Raw genomic sequence first — 27,512 nt, 5'->3', positions numbered from 1 at the left:
AATTAACAGAACCCTAGTCAGCATTGTGTTTGGGAGACAAACCCTATTTTGTGCATTGTAAAATAAATAATAACCTAATATGCTTTTAATTTTTGTGGAGTTTTTTTTAAAAAATAATGCTTTGAATACAGGAAAATCAGTCCCCAAAATGCAGCCACACCCTGCATTTGTCCCCTTTTCCTAAAAGTTCCATTCTCAAGAGATTTTAAAATCATTCCCTCATATGCACAAAGTACTTTTTAAGCCACAACAATCCAGATTAACTTAACCTTGATCCCAACTCCAAATCAATATGGGTCCGAATAAGCCTCAAAAGAAATGAAATCTACAGATAGCTTTACTTGTTGTGAAAGCTAAACAAAAATTGCTTGAAATTTTTAATCTGAAAATACACATGTGTATGCACACCCCAAAAAATGGGTACATATATTTGCAAACAGGTACATATACATGAGAATGCAGGTAATACACAGGCTACAGGTAAAGGGGGGATTCCAGAAAAAAATATTTAAAACTCCACAAAAATTAAAAGCCTCATTAGGCCATTATTTATTTCACAATCACAGTGGGATAGGTCACTTGTTGATTGGCCAATGGCCTTAATAAAATTTCTTGTTGTTGTATGGGCTGTTTGATATGAACCAAGAAAAGCTTCTCAGACATTCCACTTCAACTCTTCCTTTAACGAATTGTCCTAAAGATCAGCTAGCCAATAAATAATGCATTTTATAGGCAAAAGATTTTTGAAATAACATTTATTTTCAGAAGTATTAAAAATCATGCCTTGCAATGCTACTTTATTGTACCATTTAAAATGTTGCACCTGTTGTGTAGTGAGTTCTTTGGAGGCAGTAAGCAAGGCAAACAGGAACATTGCTTTATTGAGGCAAACAGGAACAGAACTGAATCAGAGGCTTCTGCGCGACTACTTATACGGTTGGCCACTAGGCGGTGGCCAATAGGTTTAAAGGAACCCATTCCCGCCCCAAATCATCCAATGATCTTGGAGACAGAAAATCTGGCAAGTCAGTGACCGTTACACAGACACACCACTTGAGCAACCTTAAGCAGCATTCAACAGACACGTGAAACAGTTCAAGTAAAATCCCAATACATTACAGTACCCTTTTAAGAAGATGCTGTACCTTTCCCAAGGTTCTGTTAACAAAAATACAGTATTTGCAGAATTTTGCTTCAAGTAGCACCTTCAACTGGATCTTAGCTACCCCAGCTGAGGTTTGTCAAGAGGTGAACTCTTTACTCTGGAAACTGTAAAATATATGGATCAGATCAGCATTTGTCTGGCTGTTATGTGTAAAAGATCCAGCTGCAACACTTTGGCCTCCATTCTTCATAATTTAAAGCTACATCTATCTGGTTATGCCTTTGAAAACATTTCTCATCTTTTCATTAATCACACATTCCTGCAGTCTAATTGGGGTCAATAAGGAGCAGACATTACTCCTGATTTATTTTAGATACAATTGAATGCATTTACACTGCAATACATCACACATCTCTACATTGGGAGTGAGTTTCATTCTGATAGAACAGGCTAGCTATAGCGAAACATAAACAATGCAGACATGATTTTTTTTCAAGATGGATCACTGTCTATGGAATCATGGGACACCTGTTAACTCTGATATGCTGCAACAGAGAATATCTGTTTGTCACAACAGCTAAGTTCCACATACTGTTAGCTTTGAAAACAACTTTTCTATACAGTATGCTGTTCAGCTGGGCTAGAGCAAGGTTTCATATATCACACTGGATAATAATTCCTTGGGGTACTTCAAATTGAAAGATGCTACACCACAAAACTGACTTGCTATTCATATCTTTAGAGGATATATAGTGTCACAATTGTAAACCCAGTCACTTGAAACTATAGTAAGTACCATTGAAACTAACAAAACAAAGATCTATGTAAATGACTGAAACATTTCAAGATAGTCAAGTAGCTTCAGGTTGAACTTAAATGCAGCCTGTTCACAGAGATACTTATGTGATTACCAATAATCAAGTATCAGGTAGTCCTCGACTTATGATCACAATTGAACTTGAAATTTCTGTTGCTAAGCAGGACAGTTGTTAATGTGTTTTGCCCCATTTTATGACCTTTCTTGCCATAGATATTAAGTAAATTACTGCAGTTGTTAAGTTATAACATGGCTGTTAAGTGAATCTGACTTCCCATTGACTTTGCTTGTCAGAATGTCACAAAAGGTGATCACACTGCAACTATCATAAATATACGCCAGTTGCCAAACATCTGAATTTTAATCACACGAGCATGGGAATGCTGCAATGGTCATATAAGCTTGAAAAATGTTCATAAGTACTTTTTTTTAACTGTCACTAAACGAATAGTTGTAAATCAAGGATTACCTGTATCCAATGACTAGAATGTTTTTTTAAATCAACAACACTGCATGATAGCTAAGAAAGAACCATTCCAATCAAGTATCATTTAATAATAGCAACTGCTAAAAATGGCTGTATGAATCAGGCTCATTTACACACGCAGAGACAAAAGCAGCTTTTCCAACTTTATTATTGTTCATTAATAATATTGCCTGATCAAAATATTTTAGCAGTGAAGAGTCCTGGAAGTAATATATATATATATATATATATATATATATATATATATATATATATATATATATATATATATATATATATATATATATATATATATATATACACATGTAATAATATATATATACATGTAACATTTGGATGAGGACACTCCATTCACTTCACACTCAATATTTTAGCCCCATGGGCATTGCTTATTTAGTCTAAGATTAAATTGTTATGTACTAGGTTTCTCTGGAAACTCCTTAGCCAAGTTTTCCTAGTCAATCATTTACTATATCCAATTCTACAAATAGGACATGCAGTACAGTATCAGTGTGCCTTACATTTCCAGAGGATATAATAAACCTTCATGTTTGTTTGGGTTTTGTTTGGGTTTTGTTTTTCTAGGTCACAAAGCTTCAAGAAAGCACAAATGAATTCCTATTTTAAAATAAGCTAAAGAAGTCAGTAAAGGTATATGCCTTTGCTTCGCTTGTGTAGTTTATTCTATTTTCAAGTTCCAGATTTCTTTTAACAGTCTGGCATTTTTGGCAGAAAACAGATCAATAAAGAAGATCTTACTGGGGACATTCTAACCCTAACTCAAAAGCAAGACAGGAGGTATGAGAATGGCATGCAGGCACAATCCTATAAATAAACATGCCACAAGTAAGGTGATGCGGAAAACTGAGTCAGGGCTTCAGATCAGACACACAAGCCGAGGGTCTGTTATTACTGGACTGTGACTCAGGGCAAAATCACAGCTGGAGTGAGGAAAATGTAGAAGTAGTAGAAACAGAGAACAATTCCCAACAAACTCCTAGCATTGCTGAAAATTCTGTTCTTTGGACCAATTCGAGCCCCATTCAATGGAATGGGAAAAGCTATAGGAATAGAGAAAAAGGTGCAAGTATGCACATGGACACCCAAATACATGCATGCACAAAGGAAAAAAAGGGAGGAATTTACATATTAAAGTAGTCTTCGACTTACAACCTCAGTTGAGCCCTAAATTTCTGTTGCTAAACGAAACACTTGTTAAGTGAATTTTTCCCCATTTTACGACCGTTCTTGCCATAGTTGTTAAGTGAATCACGCAAGTTGTTAAGTTAGTAACACAGTTGTTTAGTGAATCTGGTTTTCCCATTGACTTTGCTTGTCAGAAATTTGCAAAAGGGGATCACATGACCCCGGGACCCTGCGACCATCATAATTATGAGTCAGTTGGCAAGCATCCAAATTTTGATCATGTGACCCTGGGGATGCTCTAACAGTCATAAATGTGAAAAATGGTCATAAGTCACTTTTTTCCAATGCTGTTGTAACTTTGAATGGTTACTGTTCAACTGTTGTAAGTCGAGGACTATCTGTAAATATGTCAGATTATGTATTACTATGAAGTGTGGAGCCAGTAAGGCCTGGTGTTTCTAAGAGCATTGCTTCGAGTGTGCCCACACCAGCTGCACTTGCTGTGTCTTTGCCATCGGGGAAGAGAGCCAAAGCAAGGTGCATAGGGATATCTGAAGGTCAGCTGCTCAAGGGCAGTCTTTATGTCCTCAGGTTGGCTGATCTGTTTACACCCAAGGCATGGCAGGCAGACAGACATTGAGGCTGCTTTACCTGCAGAAGACTGAAAAGAATTGCTGCTGCTCTGTATGGCTTTGGAATAGGCCATCAAACGATGGCGTGCTGGTTTTTTAGAGATGGGAGGTTTTATAAGGATGGGGGGTGGCTTAGGAAAAAACTGAGGCTTATCAATACGAGGGGGCTTGGGCACAGAGGGGGGCTTGGGCACAGGGGGGGGCTTGGGCACAGAGGGAGGCTTGGGCACAGGGGGGGTCTTGGGCACAAGGGGGGTCTTGGGCACAGGGGGGGTCTTGGGCACAGGGGGGGTCTTGGGCACAGGGGGGGTCTGGGGCACAGAGGGGGTCTTGGGCACAGGGAGGGTCTTGGGCACAGGGGGGGTCTTGGGCACAGAGGGGGGCACAGAGGGGGTCTTTGGCACAGATGGCTCTTTGGGAGTGGAGAGGGTCTTTGTGGTAGTTGTGAGAATCGTTACAGGTCGCTCAGTTTTGACTAAGGATGTTTGGGTTGTGATTAAGACACCAGCAGAAGACGGATGCTCTGTGCCAGTAGTTTTTTTAGTTCCTGTTTCAGGAGAAATAGAAGAAAGAGATGGGGTTATATCTGCAAAAGATGTAGCACTGGTTGTGGTCATCAAGGATTCATCAATCCCGTCTGTGCCTGAGTGTAAGTCAGTTACATTAAGATCCACATCTGGCTCTTCTGTCACATTGGGTTCAGATTGTGCTTCTGTGCCACTTTGGGAGCCTTCAGGTGTGTGTGCTACTGAAACTATTGTGGTGGACTGCAGATCTGAGCTTGCAGTTGAAATGGTGTCTTGATCTTCTGTAACGGGAGGTTCTGATCCTGTTTCGGTGCCAGTTTGGGGACTTTCTGGTATATGGGTTGCTGAAACTGTTATGAAGGACTGCAAATCTGGGCTTGTAGCTGATTTCAACTCAGGGGTTGTGGGTGATGCAGTGGTTTCTTCTACATCAGCAGTGGAATCTGGTTGAAAATGCATAGATTGACAGCAAGTCAGCAATAATTTACGGGGCAGGAAAATTGCACTTTGACACACATTTTTATACTGCTGGAAAGGTTTACTGTGTTATGAGTCTGTGGTGGCTACCCCAGCTTGAAGTTTTTGGATGCCTTTAAAATGCTGTACATAGACATTTGCTTTTAAATTAAATATAGATGTCATCTGGATTTTAATAGATGCCAGTGCTGTTTAGTTGGGCCCTGGAAAGCTCCATTGCAATCCATTATAAGGAATTCCGAGTCCAAACATTTATTTCATAAAAGATGAAATAAGCATTTGTGCCTCCCAGAGGCACTGCAACCATTTAGAGCATCATTTAAATGGGACTCGATTAGGATACAACAAAAGATAATTATTTAGTTTGGCCTTCACCAACCTAGGTACCAGATTAGGAAAAGATTATTTAATTCTTATATTTTTAAACAATAGCAAGAAGAGGATACCACTGGGATTTTCTATCTCAGGCAACAGATTTATTCCCATATTTAGCACATATTGACATAAATTACTGTGAAGGGATTAAGCATGTGTACACATATCCATTAGCATTGGTTACCTCATAGCTCATACATAATTTATTTGGCTGCTTATCTCATAAAATGATCCTAGGCAGCTCACAACAACCCATAAAAACAACATAACAATAGAGCATATCCTTTCCTACCCTCTGCATACCCACCAGAGCCTTGGTGGCATAGTACTTACAATGCTTATTGCAGGCTAATTCTACCCACAGACTGAAGTTCGATCCTGATGGGGCTCAAGGTTGACTCAACCTTCCATCTTTCTAAAGTGCTCAAAATGGGGACCCAGATTGTTGGGGGCAATATGTTGTTGTTTGTAAACCAAACAGAGAGTCCTGTGAATCACTATAGAGCATTATATAAGTCTAAGTGCTATTGCTATTCCCAGAACATTTATCTTCTGATCCAACCTCAACCTAGCCCAGTTTTGGGGGGAAGAGACAATATTTCACAACCTTCTGAAAGGCTAAAGGGAAGGAGGGCAAATCTTAGAAGGAAAGCTATTCTAAAGGACAGGGTGCTATAGTGAGGTCCCATAAGATGACAATGTTTAAGGAAAAGGGCTTGAACCACACCTATGATATCTGACTGGGGATGTTATATTTGCAAACCACCATGAACTAGACATCTATCATAGTAATCAGGTGTCATCAAGAAGCCAACTCATGATTTTAATTAATTAATTAAATGCATATGGCTGTCTACTCAATTCCAGGTGACTAACAGGGTTGAAAAAACATTGCAACAAAAAGCAATCATAAAGACATAAAATACATAGCAAATCTAGAAGTAAGCACAACAAATGTATTTACATTTCCAGCAGAAATATTTGATTTGTGGTTACATGAGACAGCTTAGTCTGAAATGTTTGATCTCTTCTCTTATGTGCCCACCCAGCCTAGTGCCTAAGGGAAAATCTAGATTTTCCAAACTTTCTTAACGGCAGGGTTGGTGTTAGCCATCTCTTTTGAGAAATGCTGTTCCACAAGGCAGGCGTTGTGACCAAAAAGGAGTGCCTGTTTACTTGATAGAATCCAGAGCATGCCAATCCAATTGGATCTTGTAAAACTGGCAGTGATAATTAGAGACAGACTTTCCTTCAGATCTTCTGCCATATCCAAATCCTATATAGATAAACACCAATACCTTGTATTGTGCTAGTAATCCTACAGTGTAATCAGTGCAGCTCATGCAGTAGAAGTTTACATGGGAATATTATGGTGTACCCATAACCTTGCTACTACCAGCTGTAGCTCCTGAGTTGTCTTCAAGGACCACACCATGGAGAGTGCATTGCAATAGTCCAAGTGAAAAAACTCTAAGGCATAAATGATTGTGAGTGTAGTCCCCCAGTCTAAAAATGAATGCAAATAGCACACAAAATGAACTGGGCAAAGTTTCACCTAGCCACAGCTGCCAATTGCTTTTTGAACAGGAGCCAAGAGTCTAGAAGTTGGTTTGTAGGCAAGGATTCTGATAATCGGAACATTCTGGAACTGAGTGGCTCTGATATTTACAAGCACCACTCTGTGTTGCCAGGGTTGAGCGTAAGTCATCTCCATCAGCCTCAGGCATGGCGACAAAACCTTAATAGCATCTCTTGGTCAGATAGGGATTCAGAAAAATAACTAGGTATCATCAGATACTGGGCCTAACCCAATGCCTTTGGATGACCTCCCTTAGCATCTTTATGTAGATACTAAACAGACCTGGAGATAATTTTGTACTATAAAGAACTTCATCATGAAAGAAAAATAGTCATTTAAATTGTTCTTTCCCAGTATAAACCTCAGTTGGAACTCTTAAGTAATTTGTCAGCAATAAATGTCCATATTTTAATCCCCTCATTATTCAGAATAGCATAGCTATGAGAGAAGATGAAGTAATCCCCTCATTACTTTGTTCGTGATGGATTTCAATTCAATATGTCACTGTCTCCATAGAAATATGTTTGATTTGTGGTCACATGAGGCAGAAAGCTTAGTCTGAAATGTTTGATCTATTTTATACATGCACTTTATCACAGTAATCGCAGTTACTGAATTATAAAAAAGTAAATCAGCTTTCCTCTTGGGACAGTAGAAGTCAAACACATCTACTGGTCATCAGTTTTTAAAGTGGTATATTTGCAGAGTAGCTACAAGCAGCAGAATTAAATTTAAATTCAGTAGATAATCTTGGAGGAAAGAATTAATCTAGGACATAAACAAGGTGCCTTTTTTCAGACCTGCAGTCACATGGAAATATGACTTACCGCAGAGATTGTCCTTGCAGGAGTAGCCCTCTGGGCACATGGAACATGAAGCTCCCATGATATATGGCTGACGTCCCCTTATATTTCCCCTAGGAATTAAAAAGTGAACATGTCATGTAAAAGAGCAAAGCAGAGAAGCTTATTCCTCTCCTACAGAAGTTAGCAATCACTAGAAGATGGTCAACTTTGGTACCCATAAGTGATTATTTAATATCAGGAATTCCATAAGGAGAAAGAGCTAAGAAAAAGATGCTATGTCATTCTGGAAAAATTTACATTAAAAGCTCATTTGCCCACATGTTTATGTAGTCTGGGCATTTACATGTTTGTAATAAAAATTTTAAGTATTTGTGTTTTTATTTGGAACTTTGGATGTTTTGATTCAGAGATATCTGTAAGGGAGAGAAGTTAAATAAAGTCAAGATGGCAACCACATCTGTTTAATAAAAATCCCACCCCATTTTTACATGTACCATATTGACAACACACTTCAAAGGGGTCATGATGTCTTTTGTGTGGTCACAGTCAACATCTTTACTTTCTAACATTATCCCCTAGTATATTCCTGCTTTGAATGGTGAAAAAGAGGAATATAATTGTATTAATGTTAGTATTTACATTCCAAAAACTAATTAAATATCATCCAGTGAATCCTTTATTCCAGAATTTAGGCTGACACTGATTTAAGAACAATTATTCCTTAATTTTAAGATTGATAACAAGAATAATTGTAATTTAGGTAAGATGGACTCCTGAAGTAGGTTTACATGAAATCTCTAGGGCTCTTAACACATTCTGGAACTAGAAACATAAACACAATTAAATCCAGACAATTATTAATAGCAGATGCTGTACTGTGATCAAATGTCAGTTACACTTTAATTAAAAATGGACTGGTGCTTCTTTTGTACAAAGTAACATTATCTGATTAACAGTTGCAGTAATTATGTATATTTAATTCTATAAAATGTATTTATATTTTCTGCGGCTGATTTGACTTGAAAGAGGGAAATATTGCTAGGGCTACTCTATTTAATGGAATGTGCGCAGTCATTTTAACTATTCACTTTCAAAATAGGTTAACACTTAGTAAGATAATTCATTTGTATATTCATTATTTATATTAGTTCATATTCAGTGGTATTATTGGAATAGGTGATCATGATTATATGATTGAAGTTCTGCCCACTTTTTTATGTGTGATAGGGTTTGCTATATCCTGCATACACCCCTCTTCATATTTCACAGGTTTCTCGCACAAGGAAGAGAAATGCCAGGAAACAACCAAACCATCCAATCTTGCAAAGTGCTGACACAACAGTTATACAACTATGTCGTGTACCCTCACATAGTAAATGAGGCGGTTTTGTGGTACACTCACAATGTTTGTGTCTACATTTCATGGGGAGCAATACTGACTTTTTCTGTGTCTCCTTCTTTCTTGTTAGCAGATCCCTTTGATTATGGAATGGCTTACCCCACTGCAAAACTGTTTGAAGCAGCTGCCAGTGCAACAGCTGAGGAATTTCAGTCAGCACAACAAAACAATATATTCTCATGGATTGGTGGAGTCTTTTAACTCTTGCGTTGCATTCAGTAGAATCATGTTTGTGCTATTGATTTAGAAGAATATGGTTCATGCACCTGGTTGTTGCAGTTACTATCAACCTAATGTTTTTCATATGTCATTGAATCTGGTTCATTAGTTTTTCATTATTTATTGGGCAGTGGGCAGTTCAGAAATGGTCTTCACTTGTGGGGGAGAGTGGAGGGGAAGTGGGAGGAGAATTCCTGAATCCATAAGAGGGACCAACATGTGTTTACTATGCAAAAGACCCAAAATTGAAGCCTGGGCTTAAGGATGCAGTACTGAATTAAATTCACCATTAGGGTAAATCCATACTTTCTGTGGCCACTCCATCTACACTGGTCACCCAGCATTTCTTGAGTGTTCTTTTCCAGTTTAAGTCATTTTAAGCAGATGATTTGCTTTACTTCCTTCCAATCTACCGACAGCAACATATCTAATCAGTTACAATAAGGTATAGTCCATTACCTCCACCTTTCCAGTGGGCTGGTTGTTGCTCTATGCTGCCATCTTATTCTTGGTTTCCAGGTTCCCCTGAGTCAGTATCTGCTTTTTTTTTTACAGTCTTTGATTGATTCAATGATTGTTCTTTCTAGAAATTCATCACTTCATTCAAACCTCACATTTCCTAGTGGGCACATTTTCTGCCTACCCCTTATCTACAAAACTTCCCTGTTCTTTTTATTTGTTTCTTTAAGCAGAAGTATTGATTCTTCCCTGCTACAAAGTTTGCATGGACCTGTAGTGGAACACAAGAATGAAAGAACAAGCTGTTCTTTTTTCTTTAATCTCTAAACCAGGGGTGTCAAACTCGTGACGTCACGTGACATCGTGCGACGTATCGAAGCTTTTTCCCCATTGCCAGCAATGGGGTGGGCGCAGTTTTGTTGTGACTCATCCAGCCCGTGGGCCGGCAGTTTGACACCCCTGCTCTAAACCATCAGAACAATGATGACACAATAAGCTGGGGGAGAAAGAAACTTACGGGGGTTGATAATTGCAGACAAACAAATGCATGTCAGTATCATTTATCAGTTCCAGGGTTTCACAGAATGTTGTCCCACAGCCAACACGCTCACTGGTGGCCCAAACTACCTATAGAAGAAAGCAATAGCCCATTTATTCATTATATCAGGCAAAAAAGATATCTATGGGTGATGTCTGCCTAACCTTTATTTAGCTAATGAAACCATCCATCCACATGTTTATTTCAGAATCTTTCAGGTAGGTTTACAAATTGTGCATTCATTTCATACACATTGCCCAATATTTTTACTTAGATTTTCTAAAGGCTCATTCTTGACCTTCTATTACAATTACACTGTGTTTTTTTCTAGTGTGAAGTAGTATGTTAATATCAGTTTCACCTTCTTTAGAAGCATAGACCTGACCTTGTTAGAGAAGGTATTTAATCAAATATCTCTCCATGAGTGGATTGGCATGCAAGAATTCCTCTCTCTCCATCCTCAGTTCATTATTTTCATCACAAGATGTGCATGTGCCTTGAACTTAAATCCAATTTGTTTTATTACAAGGGTAGGGATACTCATTGCTCATTCACATTAGGCCAGGTTACAGATATTAAGAGTCCTAGAGAATTAGAGGATCAGACATTTTCACGTCCTAGTTTATTATTATTTTCCTTTAAAAATATAAATTGACATTATACAGTGTCCTGTGTACATAAATTGTTTTTGAAAGAAGGTGTGGAAGCAACTGCATCCCTTCCATTGAGCAACAATCTCATGGTTAGATTAGGGGAGTTCTGGGTTCAACTACTCAGTCAGCCTTGAAGTATGATGGGTTTGAGTCACCCTTCTCAGCTGCCTACTGATACGACATTGTGAAGATAGACTATAGAGGAGAATGACATGAGTCTTGTGCAAGCCTTACATTCTTATGAAATATTAGCATTTTAATGAATACTTCCCAACAAATGTAAGAGCAATATAAAATGAAAATAATCTGTCATAACTGGGGATTCTAATCTGCTGGCAGGCAGGCTGACGATTTCATGGCTATCCCACAAAGGGACATGAAAATGAGCTTTCCCCAACAGCAACAACTGGTTGGAGTTATTCAGCTGAATTCAGACCATGTCATCAATTTCAGCACCACTGAAAATCAACCGGACCCTTATTCATGAATGTGTATACCATTGGTTTCAATCTTAGCTGGGAATTAACATGGAAGTCAGAATCTAAGACGATCGAAGTTAAGAAATCCCCTCAATTACAATCACTGTCTATTCTGCACTCTACAGAATAACTTTTATCTTTCTATCACTTATGAGCTCTCTATCACTGTGGGGCCTTTTCATTTCAGTAGGTGGCACAATGATACACCATTTCCTAGGCATTGACTCTAAGCCTCCACCAAGATACAATTAGATACCTGGGTGTAATGACCACACATCTCTCCCTCTTTACATGCCATTGTGCTGTAATTATAATACTGGTACTCGATATACCAGTCTTCCATCGCTCTCTCCAGATCCAGGTATCCAGTCATGGCAAAAAGGTTCTCGCCTCGGTAGTCACGTTCCTTATTATGTTCCCAAGTGCATTTTGTTGAGTAATTTTGGGCAAAGGCTTCCAGTTCTGAATCCCAGCTCTGAAATCACAATAATCCAAAACATCATCAGCATCATCGTCTCCCAGAAGGGCAAAGTACAGCAATGAGTACCCAGAAAAATGGCCAGACACCCAATAACAATAGACAGGCTTAATGCCAGCATGAGGGACTAGAAAAATGGGGTCAAGAATCTAAATAGTTGTGCCCAATTTCAGCTGGAAATTATTTGCACTTTATATGCAGAATATCAGCCATCCAGATTAGTTCATATACTCCACATTCCAGATTGCTCAGAGACTTTTGGAAAGCTGAAGCTTCTTGAGGTTACAATCTTAATAATTTCTGGCTATTGAACCCAATGAGTGCTGTTCCCGAATTCCTCTAGCAACATTTACAAATTCCAACCAAAGGTAAGTATGTCATCAGAATGCAAGACTATTAAATTATCACTTAATTGCTCCTTTCTCCATTTTATTGCTGAAATAAGGAAGCTGAGAGGATGTAACGAAAAGATGAGTTTTCAGACATAATATAGAAATATGTGCAATGAGAGCTACAGTACAGATATTCCACAGGTTTTTATCTTCCTTACTTGATAAGCATATTTGTTTCTACGTCATGTCATGTAACACAGTCAGTGTCGACATCTAAATAGGTCTATATTTAATACATGACTATAACAGTCGTACAACATTTTAAAAATATTTCAGTATCTTTCCTTACGTTCTATGGTACATAATGCAAACTTACATGCATCGTATGGTACATAATGCCTTCAAGTGGGTTTACTGAAAACTTGCTGAATGAGGTAGTAATATTTTGGACTATAGCTAGAAAATATTTTTAAAGTCTCCATGGCACCTTCTTCATATGAAGTAAAGTAGCACATATCCTCCCTCCTGCCCCTCCCCCCACTCAAAAAAAGGAAAGGAAAGGAAAAGTTGAAGGAAAGGGAAAAGGGATGAAGCTAACTCTTGTGCTGAACTAGGCCACTAAACCAAGCTAGGGTTTTATGCAATAGGGTTGAGGTGCATCTAAAAGTGTTCTCTCAGTGCAATAATCTTGCCCACCCATCAGAAAGGGCTTCAGTCCAAAAACTCACAGGCGGCCACCTCATTTGACATAATATAGAGAAAGATTCTCTGGCCAGTAGCTGGTATGAATCCTTTTTTTCCCATGAAGAGGAAAGGATAGTAAACATGCAAACACTCCCTGCCGCAACATGCCTTGTTGAACAGCTGTGCTAGACTAGAGCCAATGTAAACATCTGGCATACTTGTTACTTAAAACAGCTGTCAACTGATCCCTCCAGTGTAGTGATAGACAGGCCCTTCTTATCCAGCTGTGCTCCTTGGGCTACTTTAGAAGCAGTTGTCAAGCAGGAAGAACTTTTATGTATGGAGAATGTGACTGGGGAATACTATGGTACACAAGTCAAGTTAGTACTCAGTTTTGGACCATATTCTGTTATACAGTTCCAAGTGTCTCTAACTTCTGATGCAAATTAGTCGAGCAAAGGCATAGATCCAGTTGCAGAAGGGCTCAGAAGACTTCCTGAGAGGACTCATTTGCAATGCAGAATGCGCAGCACTTTAGTCAAGAAGGGAATGAAATTTGTTTTCATTTCCAAGTATGTAATGTAGCACTGGGGTAAGATTTGATATTGAACATAGGATTTGCATCCCTGTGATAAATGTGGCTTCTCGTACAGACCATATCATTCTGTAGAACTTGGTCACAGTTATATATATTAGGCAAGATTCAAATTGTCAAACAGATAGACATATGTTAAGTGGTGGAATCTTACCAGTTTATACTAGATTTCTATGAACTATGGATTTTTTTCTTGAAGGGATTGTGTCGCAGTCTTAATGAATACGGTAAGTTCAGAATGTCCAATGCTTAACCAATTTTGTAAAGGAAAGAAATCCAAAGAGAAATAACGAAAAGAAATGGAACTTATACTTCAGGGAGTCTTCTATCTCTGCAGAAGCCTACTGTTGACTTGTCATTTTCACAATTTCCCTCTGGCCTAAACACAGGACTAGCATATTTGTGCTATATAAATCCAAGTTGCCAGTAAATGGCAACAAGCAACTGAAAAATCCAACTCTTTTAATAATATTTAATAGAAGAATGAAAAGGAAAGGAAGGTAAGGGTATAGTACAATAATAAGGAAATGCACCTATTTCTATGCAATACAGGACAATAAGCTACACCTTTATATAAAATACAACTCCCTTTTTAAATTACTCCAACATAGAGCACCTATGATGTATGGCCTGCTTTCCTTTCCATCAATGTAGAGCCAATTCAAAGTATGAATGTGAGCCAATTCTAGAATTAGAGAGAGCTGAATACTGCAGTTCTATCCAACCCCACCACGAAAAGACTGTCCCTGCTGCCCTAGAACAGTCTTTTTCAGTATGGATCCCTCCACTGCTCCCATGAATCCTGCCAGTGAGCAAGAACAAGAGATACTATAAGAAAACCTGCAGGGACCCAAACTGGGCAAAACAGATGTACAGTAGAAAGCTTTTCTTATTTCAAATTATCCTGTTTTTATATGGCAAATGAACACAGACAATGTGTTTACTCATCAAGTCTTAGGCAGGGCTGAGAGAGAGAAAAGACATGATACCAGAGTCAAAAAGTTGGTTTTGGGGTGGATGTTTAAGGGAGAGAAAAGCTTCTCTAGTACAGTATAAAACCAGTAGTCCTCAAGCTTATTCTGGCTTTAATAAGAAAGGAAAGTAACTCGTTAAAATAAGCATTTATCAAAGCGCTTTGGATCACATTTAGTACCACATTTAGAATTTCAAACATTTCAGATTGGAATCAGTAGCAAGTGAGACCATTTCTTCAAGACTTTGTCTTTAAAGTAAACCACATTTTTACCCCCATTTTATTCATCTTATTGAAGTTGCAAATTCCTGGAGAAAAAGGAATGTTCACAATTCTGCATTGTTAAAACCTCTATAGAAAGAAACCCAGTACTATAATATACATCAGAACAAGATGACAGAATCTTGACCACTTCAGACAGCTCTCAAGTAATGTCATTTTTAAATATTTAACTATTTCTGCTTGCACAGACTATACACAAATACACACACATATACAGTGCTTTTTGTATGTATGTATGTATATATATATATATATATATATATATATATATATATATATATATGTGTGTGTGTGTGTGTGTGTGTGTGTGTGTGTGTGTGTGTGTGCAAATTATTCAAATTGCTAATAAAGAATTTGGGAGGCTAAGATGATCATTTCGAACTCATTTATGTTCTCATCAGTTAGTCATACCCTTTATCTGAGATTCGAACACGGGCTGATTGTATATCAGGCAGTGTTTTAACCTCCTGAGCCACGGGGTTCTTTCTCTCTTATATTAGCTGGAAGGCAAGGCAAATGTATGTTTAAGTATTTGTCAAGGCTTTTTGAATGGACCTTGCTAATTAACTCTTTCATTCCTGTTTTGGCCCGGCTCAGGGCTTATCCACAGGAACTAGTCAACTTATGACAGCTCATTATTCAAATTGCTAATAAAGAATTTGGGAGGCTCTCAGATAAAGGGTATGACTAACTGATGAGAACATAAATGAGTTCGAAATGATCATCTTAGCCTCCCAAATTCTTTATTAGCAATTTGAATAATTTGCACAAATAATGAGCTGTCATAAGTTGACTAGTTCCTGTGGATAAGCCCTGAGCCGGGCCAAAACAGGAATGAAAGAGTTAATTAGCAAGGTCCATTCAAAAAGCCTTGACAAATACTTAAACATACATTTGCCTTGCCTTCCAGCTAATATAAGAGAGAAAGAACCCCGTGGCTCAGGAGGTTAAAACACTGCCTGATATACAATCAGCCCGTGTTCGAATCTCAGATAAAGGGTATGACTAACTGATGAGAACATAAATGAGTTCGAAATGATCATCTTAGCCTCCCAAATTCTTTATTAGCAATTTGAATAATTTGCACAAATAATGAGCTGTCATAAGTTGACTAGTTCCTGTGGATAAGCCCTGAGCCGGGCCAAAACAGGAATGAAAGAGTTAATTAGCAAGGTCCATTCAAAAAGCCTTGACAAATACTTAAACATATATATATATATATATATATATATATATATATATATATATATATATATATATATATATATATATATATATATATATATATATATATATATATATACACACAAAGCCCTGTACATCAGACATGTCAAACACAAGGCCCGGGGGCCAGATCCGGCCCGCGAAGTGGTTTCATGCGGCCCGCGAAGCCATCCTGGAAACAGTGAGGGAACGGCCCCCACTGCCTTGGCCCTGGCCCAGAGACCCTCCTCCTGCCAGAGACCCTCAGATCTGTCCCACTCCTGCCCAGGACCCCATAGGCACCCTTGATGCGAACGATGTAGAGCTGGCCATGCCCACCCAGTAGGCCACACCCACTCTAGCCACACTTGCCCAGTAGGCCACGCCCACCCAGGCCACACCCACCCGACCTCTGGAGGGCAACCGCAATGCTGATGCGGCCCTCAATGAAATTGAGTTTGACACCCCTGCTGTACATACACATGTATCCATGGTCATGCATCTTTTTCTGCCACAAATAAAGAATTGACTCACAGCAGATGAACACTTCAAGCTTAGTCTGCTCCTACACATAAGCTAGGGTACGTATGAGGATGGTATCAAAAAAGCCCAAAATGGCAACCATAATCATACAATTAAAGCCCTGGCCCTTTCTTACATGCACCACACATGCAACACATAGAGAAAGTGCCAGTAATTGCTATTTTTAATTTTTTTTACCTCATTCCCTATAGAAACCATTATTGTAGGCCTTGAGATGAGATAATGGAATGACAGAACAGCAGAGCTGGAAGGGACCTTGGGGGTCTTCTAGCCCAACCCCCTGCTCAAACAGGAGACCCTGTACCAGTTGTCCAATCTCTTCTTAAAAACTTCCAGTGACGGAGAATCCACAACTTCTGAAGGCAAGCCATTCCACTTATTAATTGATCTAAGAAATTGTTCTAAGATACGATATTATCATCTTAGATGTTTAGTTCACAGCTATCTGAGGAAGCAACAACAGTAGGAAACAGAGGCACATTAACACTTATTCTGAGTAGCCACATATCCATAGCCAGTCCATCTTTTTTTCTTATTTTTGTAATGCTTACTTGGGCATATACAGTGTGCAGCAAAGTATGTGATCACACAGCATGCTAGCCTATTTAAAAATATAAAAAAAGGAAAAGATTAACCTTTTTGGTAAGACCTGGTAAACTGGACTCAAGACCTATCAGCCTGACCTCAAGACCTGGGAAGATTCTGGAAAAGATAATTAAACAACAAATCAGCGAACACCTAGATGCAAACAAAGTCATTACTAAAAACCAACATTTGTTTGTCAAAAAGAGATCATGCCAGACAAATCTTATTGCATTCTTTGACCAAATGACAAAATTAGTGGACCAGAGGAATGCTGTGGATATAATTTACTTGGACTTCAGTAAGGCATTTGATAAAGTATATCACAACCTACTACTTGATAAAATAGAAAAATGTGGGTTAGACAGCATCACCACCAGATGGATTCGTAGCTGGCTGACCGGCTGTACTCAGCGTGTGGCCCTCAATGGAACTGCATCTACATGGAGGGAAGTCTGTGGTGGGGTGCCCCAGGGCTCTGTTCTAGGCCCAGTGCTCTTCAACATCTTCATCAGCTATTTGGACAAGGGGATAAATGGGGAACTCATCAAATTTGCAGATGACACCAAGCTGACAGGAATAGCCAACACTCCAGAAGATAGGCTTAAGAAACAGGAGGATCTGAACAAAGTGGAACACTGGGCGCTATTTAACAAAATGAAATTCAATGGTGAAAAAAGTAAAGTTCTACATTTAGGCAAGAAAAACCAAATGTACAAGTATAGTATAGGTGGTACCTTGCTCAATAGTAGTAACTGTGAGAGGGACAATCACTTAGATATGAGCCAGCAGTGTGCTGCAGCTGCCAAAAAAGCCAACACAGTGTTAGGCTGCATTAACAGAGGAATAGAATCGAGATCATGTGAAGTACTAATACCACTTTACAATGCCTTGATAAGGCCACACTTGGAATACTGCATCCAGTTTTGGTCAGCACGATGTAAAAAAGATGTTGAGACTCTACAAAGAGTGCAGAAAAGAGCAACAAATACGATTAGAGGTCTGGAGGCTAAAACGTATGAGAAACAGATGCTGGAATTGGGTATGTCTAGTTTAATGAAGAGAAGGATGAGGGGGGACATGATAGCAGTGTTCCAATATCTCAGGGGCTGCCACAAAGAAGAGGGAGTCAAGCTGTTCTCCAAAGCTCCTGAAGGCAGGACAAGAAGCAATGGATGGAAGCTAACCAAAGAGAGAAGCAACCTAGAACTAAGGAGAAATTTCCTGACAGAATAATTAATCAGTGGAACAACCTGCCTCCAGAACCTGTAAATGCTCCAACACTGGAAGTTTTTAAAAAGAGACTGGACAGCCATTTTTCTGAAATGGTATAGGGTTTCCTGCCTGAGGAGGGGGTTGGACTAGATGACCTCCAAGGTCTCTTCTAACTTCATTATTGTTGTTGTTGTTGTTATGAAAACAAATGAATCGGTCATAAACTAGGAAATGCATTGATGGTGATGTATGCTGGTAAAGCTATAAATCAGGTTTAGTTTTTCATCCGAGTCACGAAAGATCAGACTGTGCTTGAGTCAGTCCGAGATGCAAAATATCCAGTCCAAGTGTCATGGTCAAATACCACAGTTAGTTCCCAAGAGGGAGTCAATCAGAGTTGTTCAAACTAATTCAAGAGTGAGGAATACACATAACTCATAGTTAGAGGTTATCACTATATCTCCTTTCTGGGGAGCCCTTAAATGCCTAAAGCTCTTATTCCCCACCCATGCTCGGTTGAAGGTAAACAACCCTAATTTATGAGATCAGACTTGCAAAGCAGCTGCCTTCATTGCTTTCCCTGAAATTGGCCAAAATCCTTCTGATACTTTCCACACTATCTCTGCCATTCCCGTGGGTTGAAAGCTTAATTTTCAGTTGCAGATCAAAATCCTCTACTGTGGTTGAGAGCTGGAGGAGCAGCACCTGTGTTTTCTCTGATGGTCCTGGCCTTGGTCTTTTGGTTTCTGAGTTAAAAGGTTGATCAACCTGTTCATCTTGAGAGGAAGAGGAGCACCCTGCCTACTGTAGACTTGATATTTGGGAGATTAGAGAGAAGAGCAAACAGTATACTGAGGAACGGACAGCAAACCCAGAAGATTGAGGAAGGAGCAGGTTGGCTAGTGCAGACCAAGCAAGACTTTTACTGGACCTAGGATGGGGGGGGCAGGAATTGGAAGATTCCCCTCCAAGGAGTGTGCAAACATTTGGGAGAGCAAAGGAAAGAATGGGAATTAATAAGGAGGGAACAATACTGAAAATGAAAAGATAGGCATTGATAAATCATCCACAGAGGTTCCAGCATGTAAGACTTGCTTTCCCAGCATGGATGAGACTGGCAAGCAGCAGGGGAACCCACCAGTCAAGGACAGCAGGAGCTGTAATGCAAACTGAGCATCAGTCTAGCCCAGTTGCCAACTTACCAATCTAGAGCAATCCAGACTGAAGTTTTTAATGCTGATTTCAGATATAGCTGAGACAAGCAGCTTAAGTCTTTGCGTGGAGTTGTCAAAAGTTCCTTCATCTTGCTTAGAGACCTAGGTGAATCCCTTTTCTTTTTTAAGACATTCATGGTCGTTGCAAAGTGGTCTGCACCACAACACTCAGAAAAGGTATCTTCATATTTCCTACCTATCAAACACATTAAACAAGTGTATGATTGTTCCATGACAATAGAAAGGCATTCCCCTGAATGTCATCTCCCTAAATAAGCAGAAATAATATGCCCAATGGACCTCTTAAACAAAGTTCTGATCCAGGAATTGTTTTCTGCTTTAGTGGCACCAAAGAACAGCTGCAATGGAATCTTAGTGGGGAGGAAAGGTTCAAGATCCAACTGGTAGATTTAATTACGAGAATGAAGGATCGTAACTGGGACTTCTCAGGAAAAAAATCCACCCTTATATTAACATTTGCAGTCTTGGGTCCCAACTAAAGACATGCAGGTAGTCATGCATGTAATGCAGTAATTGTGTTATGACCACAATTTTACAAACTTTTTGCCATAGTTGTTAAGTGCAGTTAAGTGAAATATGTGATTGTTAAGTGAATCTGGCTTCTCCCTGCTGACTTTGCTTGTCAACTGGGAATGTCGCAAAGGGCGATCACATGATTCCAGGATGCTGCAATCAACATAAATATATGCAGGTTGCCAACTGCCCAAATTTGGTCACATAATTGTGTGGATGCTGCGACAGTCATAAATGCAAAGAGCAATTGTCATTCTTTTTTTTTTGAGTGCCATTGTAACTTTGGTCCCTAAACAAATGGTTGTAAGTCGAGAACTATCTGTAATCAGCTAAATCATCCTTTGATAGAAATGAGAATCCAAGCAAAATGTATTATCATTTAAACAGAATTATCATGGAAGAAACCAGAAAATAAGTGAACTACCTCAAAGATTTCCAAATTCAATAAAGCCATCCTCACATCTTTAAACATATCTAATTTTAATCTTTTAAATATACATTCAAATATAAATGAATGAAAACATAGCAGAAGAATTGAGGATGAAGAACAATAGTGTGACGCTGTTCTTAAATGTTCTGACTGGTTTGTTGTTTTTTATTTTAAAAATAATATTTTACAGTATCATTCCACTAGAGTTCATCCACAGAGTCACTGCCAATTCCCAAAGATGGTTGTTGAAGGTCTTTATCCAAGACCCTTTTGGCTTTCCATCAATGTCTTGTTTTGTTTCTTCTCTACCCTGCAGCACACGCAGGGCTGGGGTGTGGTCAAAAAAGTCCAAAGAAGCAGCTGCAACCGAAGCCACCCATTTTTATGAGCCTTGTGCATGCAAGATGTTAAAAAAAGGTGAGGAGTTTATTTGAGTGATCATGACTACGATCTTGATTTTTTTGGCTTCCTTCCCCTCACTGAAGTCTCTGTTTCCTGACTGGGGCAACAGAATTATTATGGGCTATATGTATTCTGTTATACTCTACTGTCTATTCCAATCAACTGGATAAATAATGAGATTTTCATATCAAACAGATTAAACAATTACTGGATAATCTTACTCCAATTCTAGCACAAAATGTGCAATGCAAGTAGTAATCAACTTACAGCCAATTCATTTAACAACCATTCCAAGTTATGGCACACTCAGAAAAGTTACTTATGACCTGTCTTCAAAGTTACAACTGCCACATCACTCTGGCAGTCATGTAATCACATTTCAAAGCACTTGGCAACTGGCTTGCATGTCGGACCAGTTGCAGCACTCCACGGTCAAATGATCGCATTTCCAGCAAAAAATGGCAAAAAGTGTCCATTAAATAAGCTGGATTCAACTTATGTCTACACAATTCATCGAATAACTGCGTGATTTGCTTAACAACCATAGTAAAAACAACATCAGATGGTGACTCAACTTACGACCACAGTGACTTACAAACAAAATTCCAGCTCAGCTGGGGTTGTAAGTCAAGGACTAGCAGTATTTCAGACTGGCATATTGATGACTGCAAATGAAACTGTTTTAAACTCATATGAACATAGATGTAATCACTGAGATGCTGATGTAGATTCAGGCTGGGTGCGCTATCCCCATTTTGTAATTCACAGCCAAATGGCGGGCTCTAACAGCTGCATTTCTCATTCCATTAAATATGGCTTGGCAAGCATAGCTCAATGTATGTAAATATTTCCATGACAACCAGCCCTTACTGACCCAAGCAAAATAAAAAGCGTGACTTTGGACAGGAATTCATAACAGGAAAAGGCATTAACCATGGGACCCAAAGGCCAGCCCTAAAAAATAAATAACTCTGATCCAGATTGTCAAGATAATCGTCTCACAAGCACATTTAGAATTGAGGGAAGCAGCATTAGCAAAAAGCGCCGTCCCAAAACTTTGCATTGAATGCAATACAATACAGCAGTATACCTCCCATCCACAAAACCCTTGAGCAAAAAGCAGCACCCTTATAGGTCTTTCTCATGCTTTAGTGCAGAAAAGGAACAAAAGGGAGCTGGCGGCTCCTGGGGTCAACAAACTCAAGATGATGGCAGGACCACACCATCAAAGCCCCACCCCTTTTTAGGTGTGAGCAAATGTCCTTGTCTTATCACATTTAGTTCTAATAAGAGAAAAGGATTGATCCAGAGTGATGGTTTTTCTCATGTTCACAAAATATGAAGATCAGATTGACACCTGGACTAATCTGGGAAAATACTGTCCTACTAATATGCCATTTGTGCCTTCACACCCTTTTTTTATGACCCATGCAAATCTGACTACACTGCTGACTTTCAACAGTGAAGTGTAAGACCTAAAATACGTTTCGGACAATTAAGAACAGTCTCAACACATTTTTCGTTTCGCAGAACTTTGTTTTGGTTGGAGGGAAGGTGTCTTACCGTGTAATAATTTGGATTTTATATTGCATTAATTGCCTTTACTATGATGGGCCCTCGTTTTTATTTCGTCTATTGCACTGTTCTCTGTCCTTGCCTTCATATGGTGTTTACATTATGCTGAAAAAGTTTATTTCTCTTATAATAACTCACAGATATATTATTTTAGAAAAAGCAAAGTTCCAATTTTCTCCCCAAAACAAGAGGGGGGGAAATGGAAAAAAAATTCAGCACCACCTACGTTGTGATGTGATTTATCCCCCTACTGCATCTTTCCTTTCCATCACAAAGATAGTAAAATGCAGCCTTCTATCACCAAAAATCCATGGATGAACCCTTACAGAAAATTCATATATTTTTGTCCTTTGAGGGCTAGTAAAAGGAATAAGAAGACAATAGCCTGCCCCCCCAAAAAATCTGCCACTGCCCTTTAATCTTCAGCTACATTTCTACTTGTATTTGTCATCAAAAAGAGTCAGTTCTCAAGATTCCACTACAAGTTCACTTGGACTCCTGGGAACAACCTGCCTAAAACCACACAGACTGCAAGGCAGAGATGTGGTCTGAGCCACAGCCATTAGCAAACAGCAATCATTGCCCTTTCAATTTACTCCAACCTAATTTATTACTCAAATTCCTTATACAAATCATTTCTACTTGAATTAATTTTCTGGCAAAGGGCCGATTTCTCCTCTAGCAAGCCTCCCCCTCCATATTTTTCTTACCTCACTCATACCTGCTCAAAGCTCTCTGTGGATGCAGCTCTCCACCAGCTGCTTTGGTCCTGTGCTCATGCCACCTTAATTCTAGAAAGGCTTGAGAAAATTGGGCCCAGACTGAGACATTTTCCAAAAAGCAGAGTACCACATTCCCCTATCAGATAGTTTCCCTGCTGTTGTGGAGCACAGTGCTAGGCTGCATTAACAAAGGGGCAGAATCGAGATCACGTGCAGTATTAATACCACTTTACAATGCCTTGATAAGGTCACACTTGGAATACTGCATCCAATTTTGGTCACCACGATGTAAAAAAGATGTTGAGATTCTAGAAAGAGTGCAGAGAAGAGCAACAAAGTTGATTAGGGGACTGGAGGCTAAAACATATAGGGAACAGTTACTGGAATTGGGTATGTCTAGTTTAATGAAGAGAAGGGTGAGGGGTGACATGATAGCAGTGTTCCAATATCTCAGGGGCTGCCACAAAGAAGAGGGAGTCAAGCTATTCTCCAAAGCGTCTGACCGCAGGACAAGAAGCAATGAATGGAAACTAGTCAAGGAGAGAAGCAACCTAGAACTAAGGAGAAACTTCCTGACAGTTAGAACAATTAACCAGTGGAACAACCTGCCTCCAGAAGCGGTGAATACTCCAACATTGGAAGTTTTTAAGAAGAGACTGGACAGCCATTTGTCTGAAATGGTATAGGGTTTCTTGCCTGAGCAGGGGGTTGGTCTAGATGACCTCTAAGGTATCTACCAACTTTATTATTATTCCAGGGAAGCAATGACCAGTCACCTTCTTTTCTGTCTTCCTAGACATATACACTTTTTACAGGTGTGCAATTTTTTTAAAAAAAATGTACACACACATATACACTCACAAAGTGAAGACTGGAAAGCACGTGCAAACAGGCATAACCTATTTTAAATATCATGTCCTACTGCCCTATTGCTTTTTTGTCTCCTTCAGAGCTTCCTTTATTATAAATGCTGTAATAGCACAATGACTATAATTCTTGCAAATAAAAGGCTGATTATTTGAAACAGCGCAGATTTTCATTTTTCTGAACTTGCTACTTTTCCCTGTGCTTTTTTTTAAGTCATAGAGAAATGTCTAGTGATGTATCATTTCATCATTTTTTTGGTTACTCAAAGTAGCTTTCACTTCAGCATCCATGTAATTTAAATAACTATGGACTTTTGGGGATCTAGAAGTGCATTCTTTTATCTCAGGTATAGTTTTTTTTTCTTAAATTCTGCTGCATTTCAAACCAGCAACCTTTTTAAAATAAGAAAATATTATACAGGTAATCCCTGACTTAGAACAGTTCTTTTAGTGATCATTCAAAGTTACAAGGGCACTGAAAAAAGTGACTTATTTATTTTATTTATTTATTTTAATCCCATTTAATCCCATTTATATCCCGCCCTTCTCGGAAGACTCAGGGCGGCTTACAATCTAAGCACAAACCAATGTGCTTAGCAGTAGCCTTCATTCTATGTATATGCCTGCTTATTAGGGCTTTCACACACACACCCCAAGCGGCATTATTACAAAGTCAGCTTAATTGCCCCCAACAATCTGGGTCCTCATTTTACCTACCTCGGAAGGATGGAAGGCTGAGTCAACCTTGAGCCTGGTGGGATGCGAACCTGCACTAATTGCAGGCAGCTGGTGTTACTTAAGGAGGCATTAGCCCACTGCTCCACCAAGGCTCCTTATGACTGTTTTTCACAGTTGTGACCTTCGCAGCATCTCCATGATCGTGGGATCAAAATTCAGATGCTTGGCCACTGGTTCACATTTATGACCACTGCTGTGCCCCAGGGTCATGTGATCACTTTTTGTGACCTTCTGACAAGCAAAGTCAATGGGGAAGCCAGATTCACGTAACAACCGAGTTACTAACTTATCAACTTCAGTGATTCACTTAACAACTCTGGCAAGGAAGGTCATAAAATGGGGCAAAATTCACTTAACAGATGTCTCAGCAACGGAAATTTTGAACTCGATCATAAGTCAAGGACTACCTGTAGTCATTGTGCTATCCTCGAATTCAAAGTAAAATGCAGCTCTAAAAGTTTTGAAATAGCACAATAGGCACTGGGTCAGGGGAAGGAGCGTTTCTGTTTTATCACAGGAGCCAATTCATGCTGGAGTTAACTTGAATGAACTGAAGCATACTAACCCAAGTGGGCAGGAGCTCAAGGTGACATAACACAGAAAAGTGTATTTTGGAAGTGAATCAGGAAAATGTCTCCTGAAGTTGCTTTAGAGGTGAGTGAGGGATTAATAGAGGGTGACATCATCCCTTACTGCCCTCCAGAAACAATTGTCATCCCATTCTGGTGACAGGGAAACCTGGCCATAGTCTCAAAATACGCTGCTGGTTTTCAATCAGTGGCTACTGGAAATCTCAGCAGAACAGTTTGCCTTCGTTTACAAATATCTTTGGGACTTGTCCAGCCTTTGATTTCTACCAAGCAAATCAAATCCTGAGATTATTTTTTGTTAACACTATTTTTTTTAAAAAAATCTGAATCTGCATCTTGTTCCCTCCCCAACCCCGGAAAAACAGAAGGAGGGGGAGAAATGAGTCTGAACAGCAAAAGCAGTGGTGGGATTCAAATATGTCAACAACCCGTTCTCTGTGCAGATGCCGCTTCCGGAAGTCCATTCTGGGCCTGGGCAACAAAAAATTAGCTACCGGTTCTGCCGAAGTGGTGCAAACCGGCTAAATCCCACCACTGAGCAAAAGGGTAACATTTATAAGAATGCAAAAAAAAAATGTACAGGTGTAGTGGGAAGTGGGTCAATATATTTACATTGGCATCGGTAACAATGCTATTATCCTACTTGTTACAGACAGAACCTTAATGACGTTGGAGCTGGTTGACAGGCAGACATGGAGAAGGGGAAATAATATAATCAGTGATATCAAATTCCTGTTTGATTATTGTGTTTCCTAGAACAGTAGCAGAGCTGGGATATTAAAAAAAATCTGTTTTGTATCCCATGCAACTAATGAGTTTCACGTGCTGAAACCATATTTTCTAAAAGGAAAAAAACACACATACGTAGACGACCATCACTACCACCTGTAAAAGCCCAAAAGATGTTTTCTGAATAGAACTGTAATCCAATAGCTATGGGCTCTTTATACAGAAATTGAAAACCTTTTTAGGCTTTTATAGCCCTGGTATTATAACTTGGTATATAACTCCTGTAACAATGGCCCACACTGGCTTCCTTACCTTAGATTCATTTAGAATACTTTATGACAGCTCTAATTCATAGCAGGAAATTGATAAGAATCAGAGGATTGTTCCATTCAAAAGTTCCAGAAGTTTTCAGTGGATTACAGGTGAGCAGATTGACTTATGAACAGAAAAACAGCAGACCTTTCTCCTCCCCACACACAAACACATTCCCCCTTGCACAAAAATAGGTCACAGTTGTTTTAAAAAGTAGTTAACTTGTAAAATACACCAGGAAACACAAGGCATGTCCAGAAAGGTCATTTAACTGGTCGCTGAATTCAAATTTCTCACCTTTCTTTTCTTCATCAACTGAACACAGGGACACCAAAGGGTTGGTTTTTTTTAAGTTCATTTTTATAACACTCAAGCAAAGTTGCCATATATTCATGATAAGAGATAGAAATCTCTGAATTCCCCAACTGCACCAAAGCCCATCACCACAAACTTACCATTTTCAGCATATTTGCAGCTGAAGGGGAAACCATGGAACGATACAGGTTGTGCTGGTCCACTATCTGCTGCTTTTCCTCATCTGTAAAGGACCAGCTCAGCTCCATCGCTGAGAGCAGCAGAAGGAGGAGGGGAAGGAGGGGAATCCGCAGGCCTGAGCTCAGCATTGTGGCACTGTCTTGTTGTAACAGCCCACGGGTCTGGCAGACAGCTTTAAATCCTTTCCCAGAGTAAGGAACACCCAAAGCCCAAGAATTGCAAGGAGGATATTTATCTTTTTACTAGAAATGCCTTTCAGAGCCATAGAGGGAACACACCCATCTCGTGTAGGATCGCTGATGGAAGATGAATGGCCCTTC

General features: G+C 39.3%; 1 protein-coding gene across 1 annotated transcript; it reads right to left on the bottom strand.

The window, feature by feature from the left end:
- Positions 1–738: 738 nt before the first annotated feature.
- PI16 (peptidase inhibitor 16) lies at positions 739–27,320 on the bottom strand (the record flags this gene model as incomplete). The annotated part of the gene is made up of 6 exons (XM_083360212.1): positions 739–1,269; positions 2,931–5,157; positions 7,973–8,061; positions 10,546–10,655; positions 11,955–12,173; positions 27,153–27,320. 5 exons carry the CDS (start codon positions 27,318–27,320, stop codon positions 3,980–3,982), a joined length of 1,764 nt encoding a protein of 587 aa, XP_083216338.1. The 3' UTR covers positions 739–1,269; positions 2,931–3,979.
- Positions 27,321–27,512: the final 192 nt, after the last annotated feature.

The sequence above is a fragment of the Vipera ursinii genome (assembly GCF_947247035.1).
Source record: "Vipera ursinii genome assembly, chromosome: 3".
Classification (NCBI taxonomy): Eukaryota; Metazoa; Chordata; class Lepidosauria; order Squamata; family Viperidae; genus Vipera; species Vipera ursinii.
This window is presented reverse-complemented; position numbering and strand designations above follow the sequence as displayed.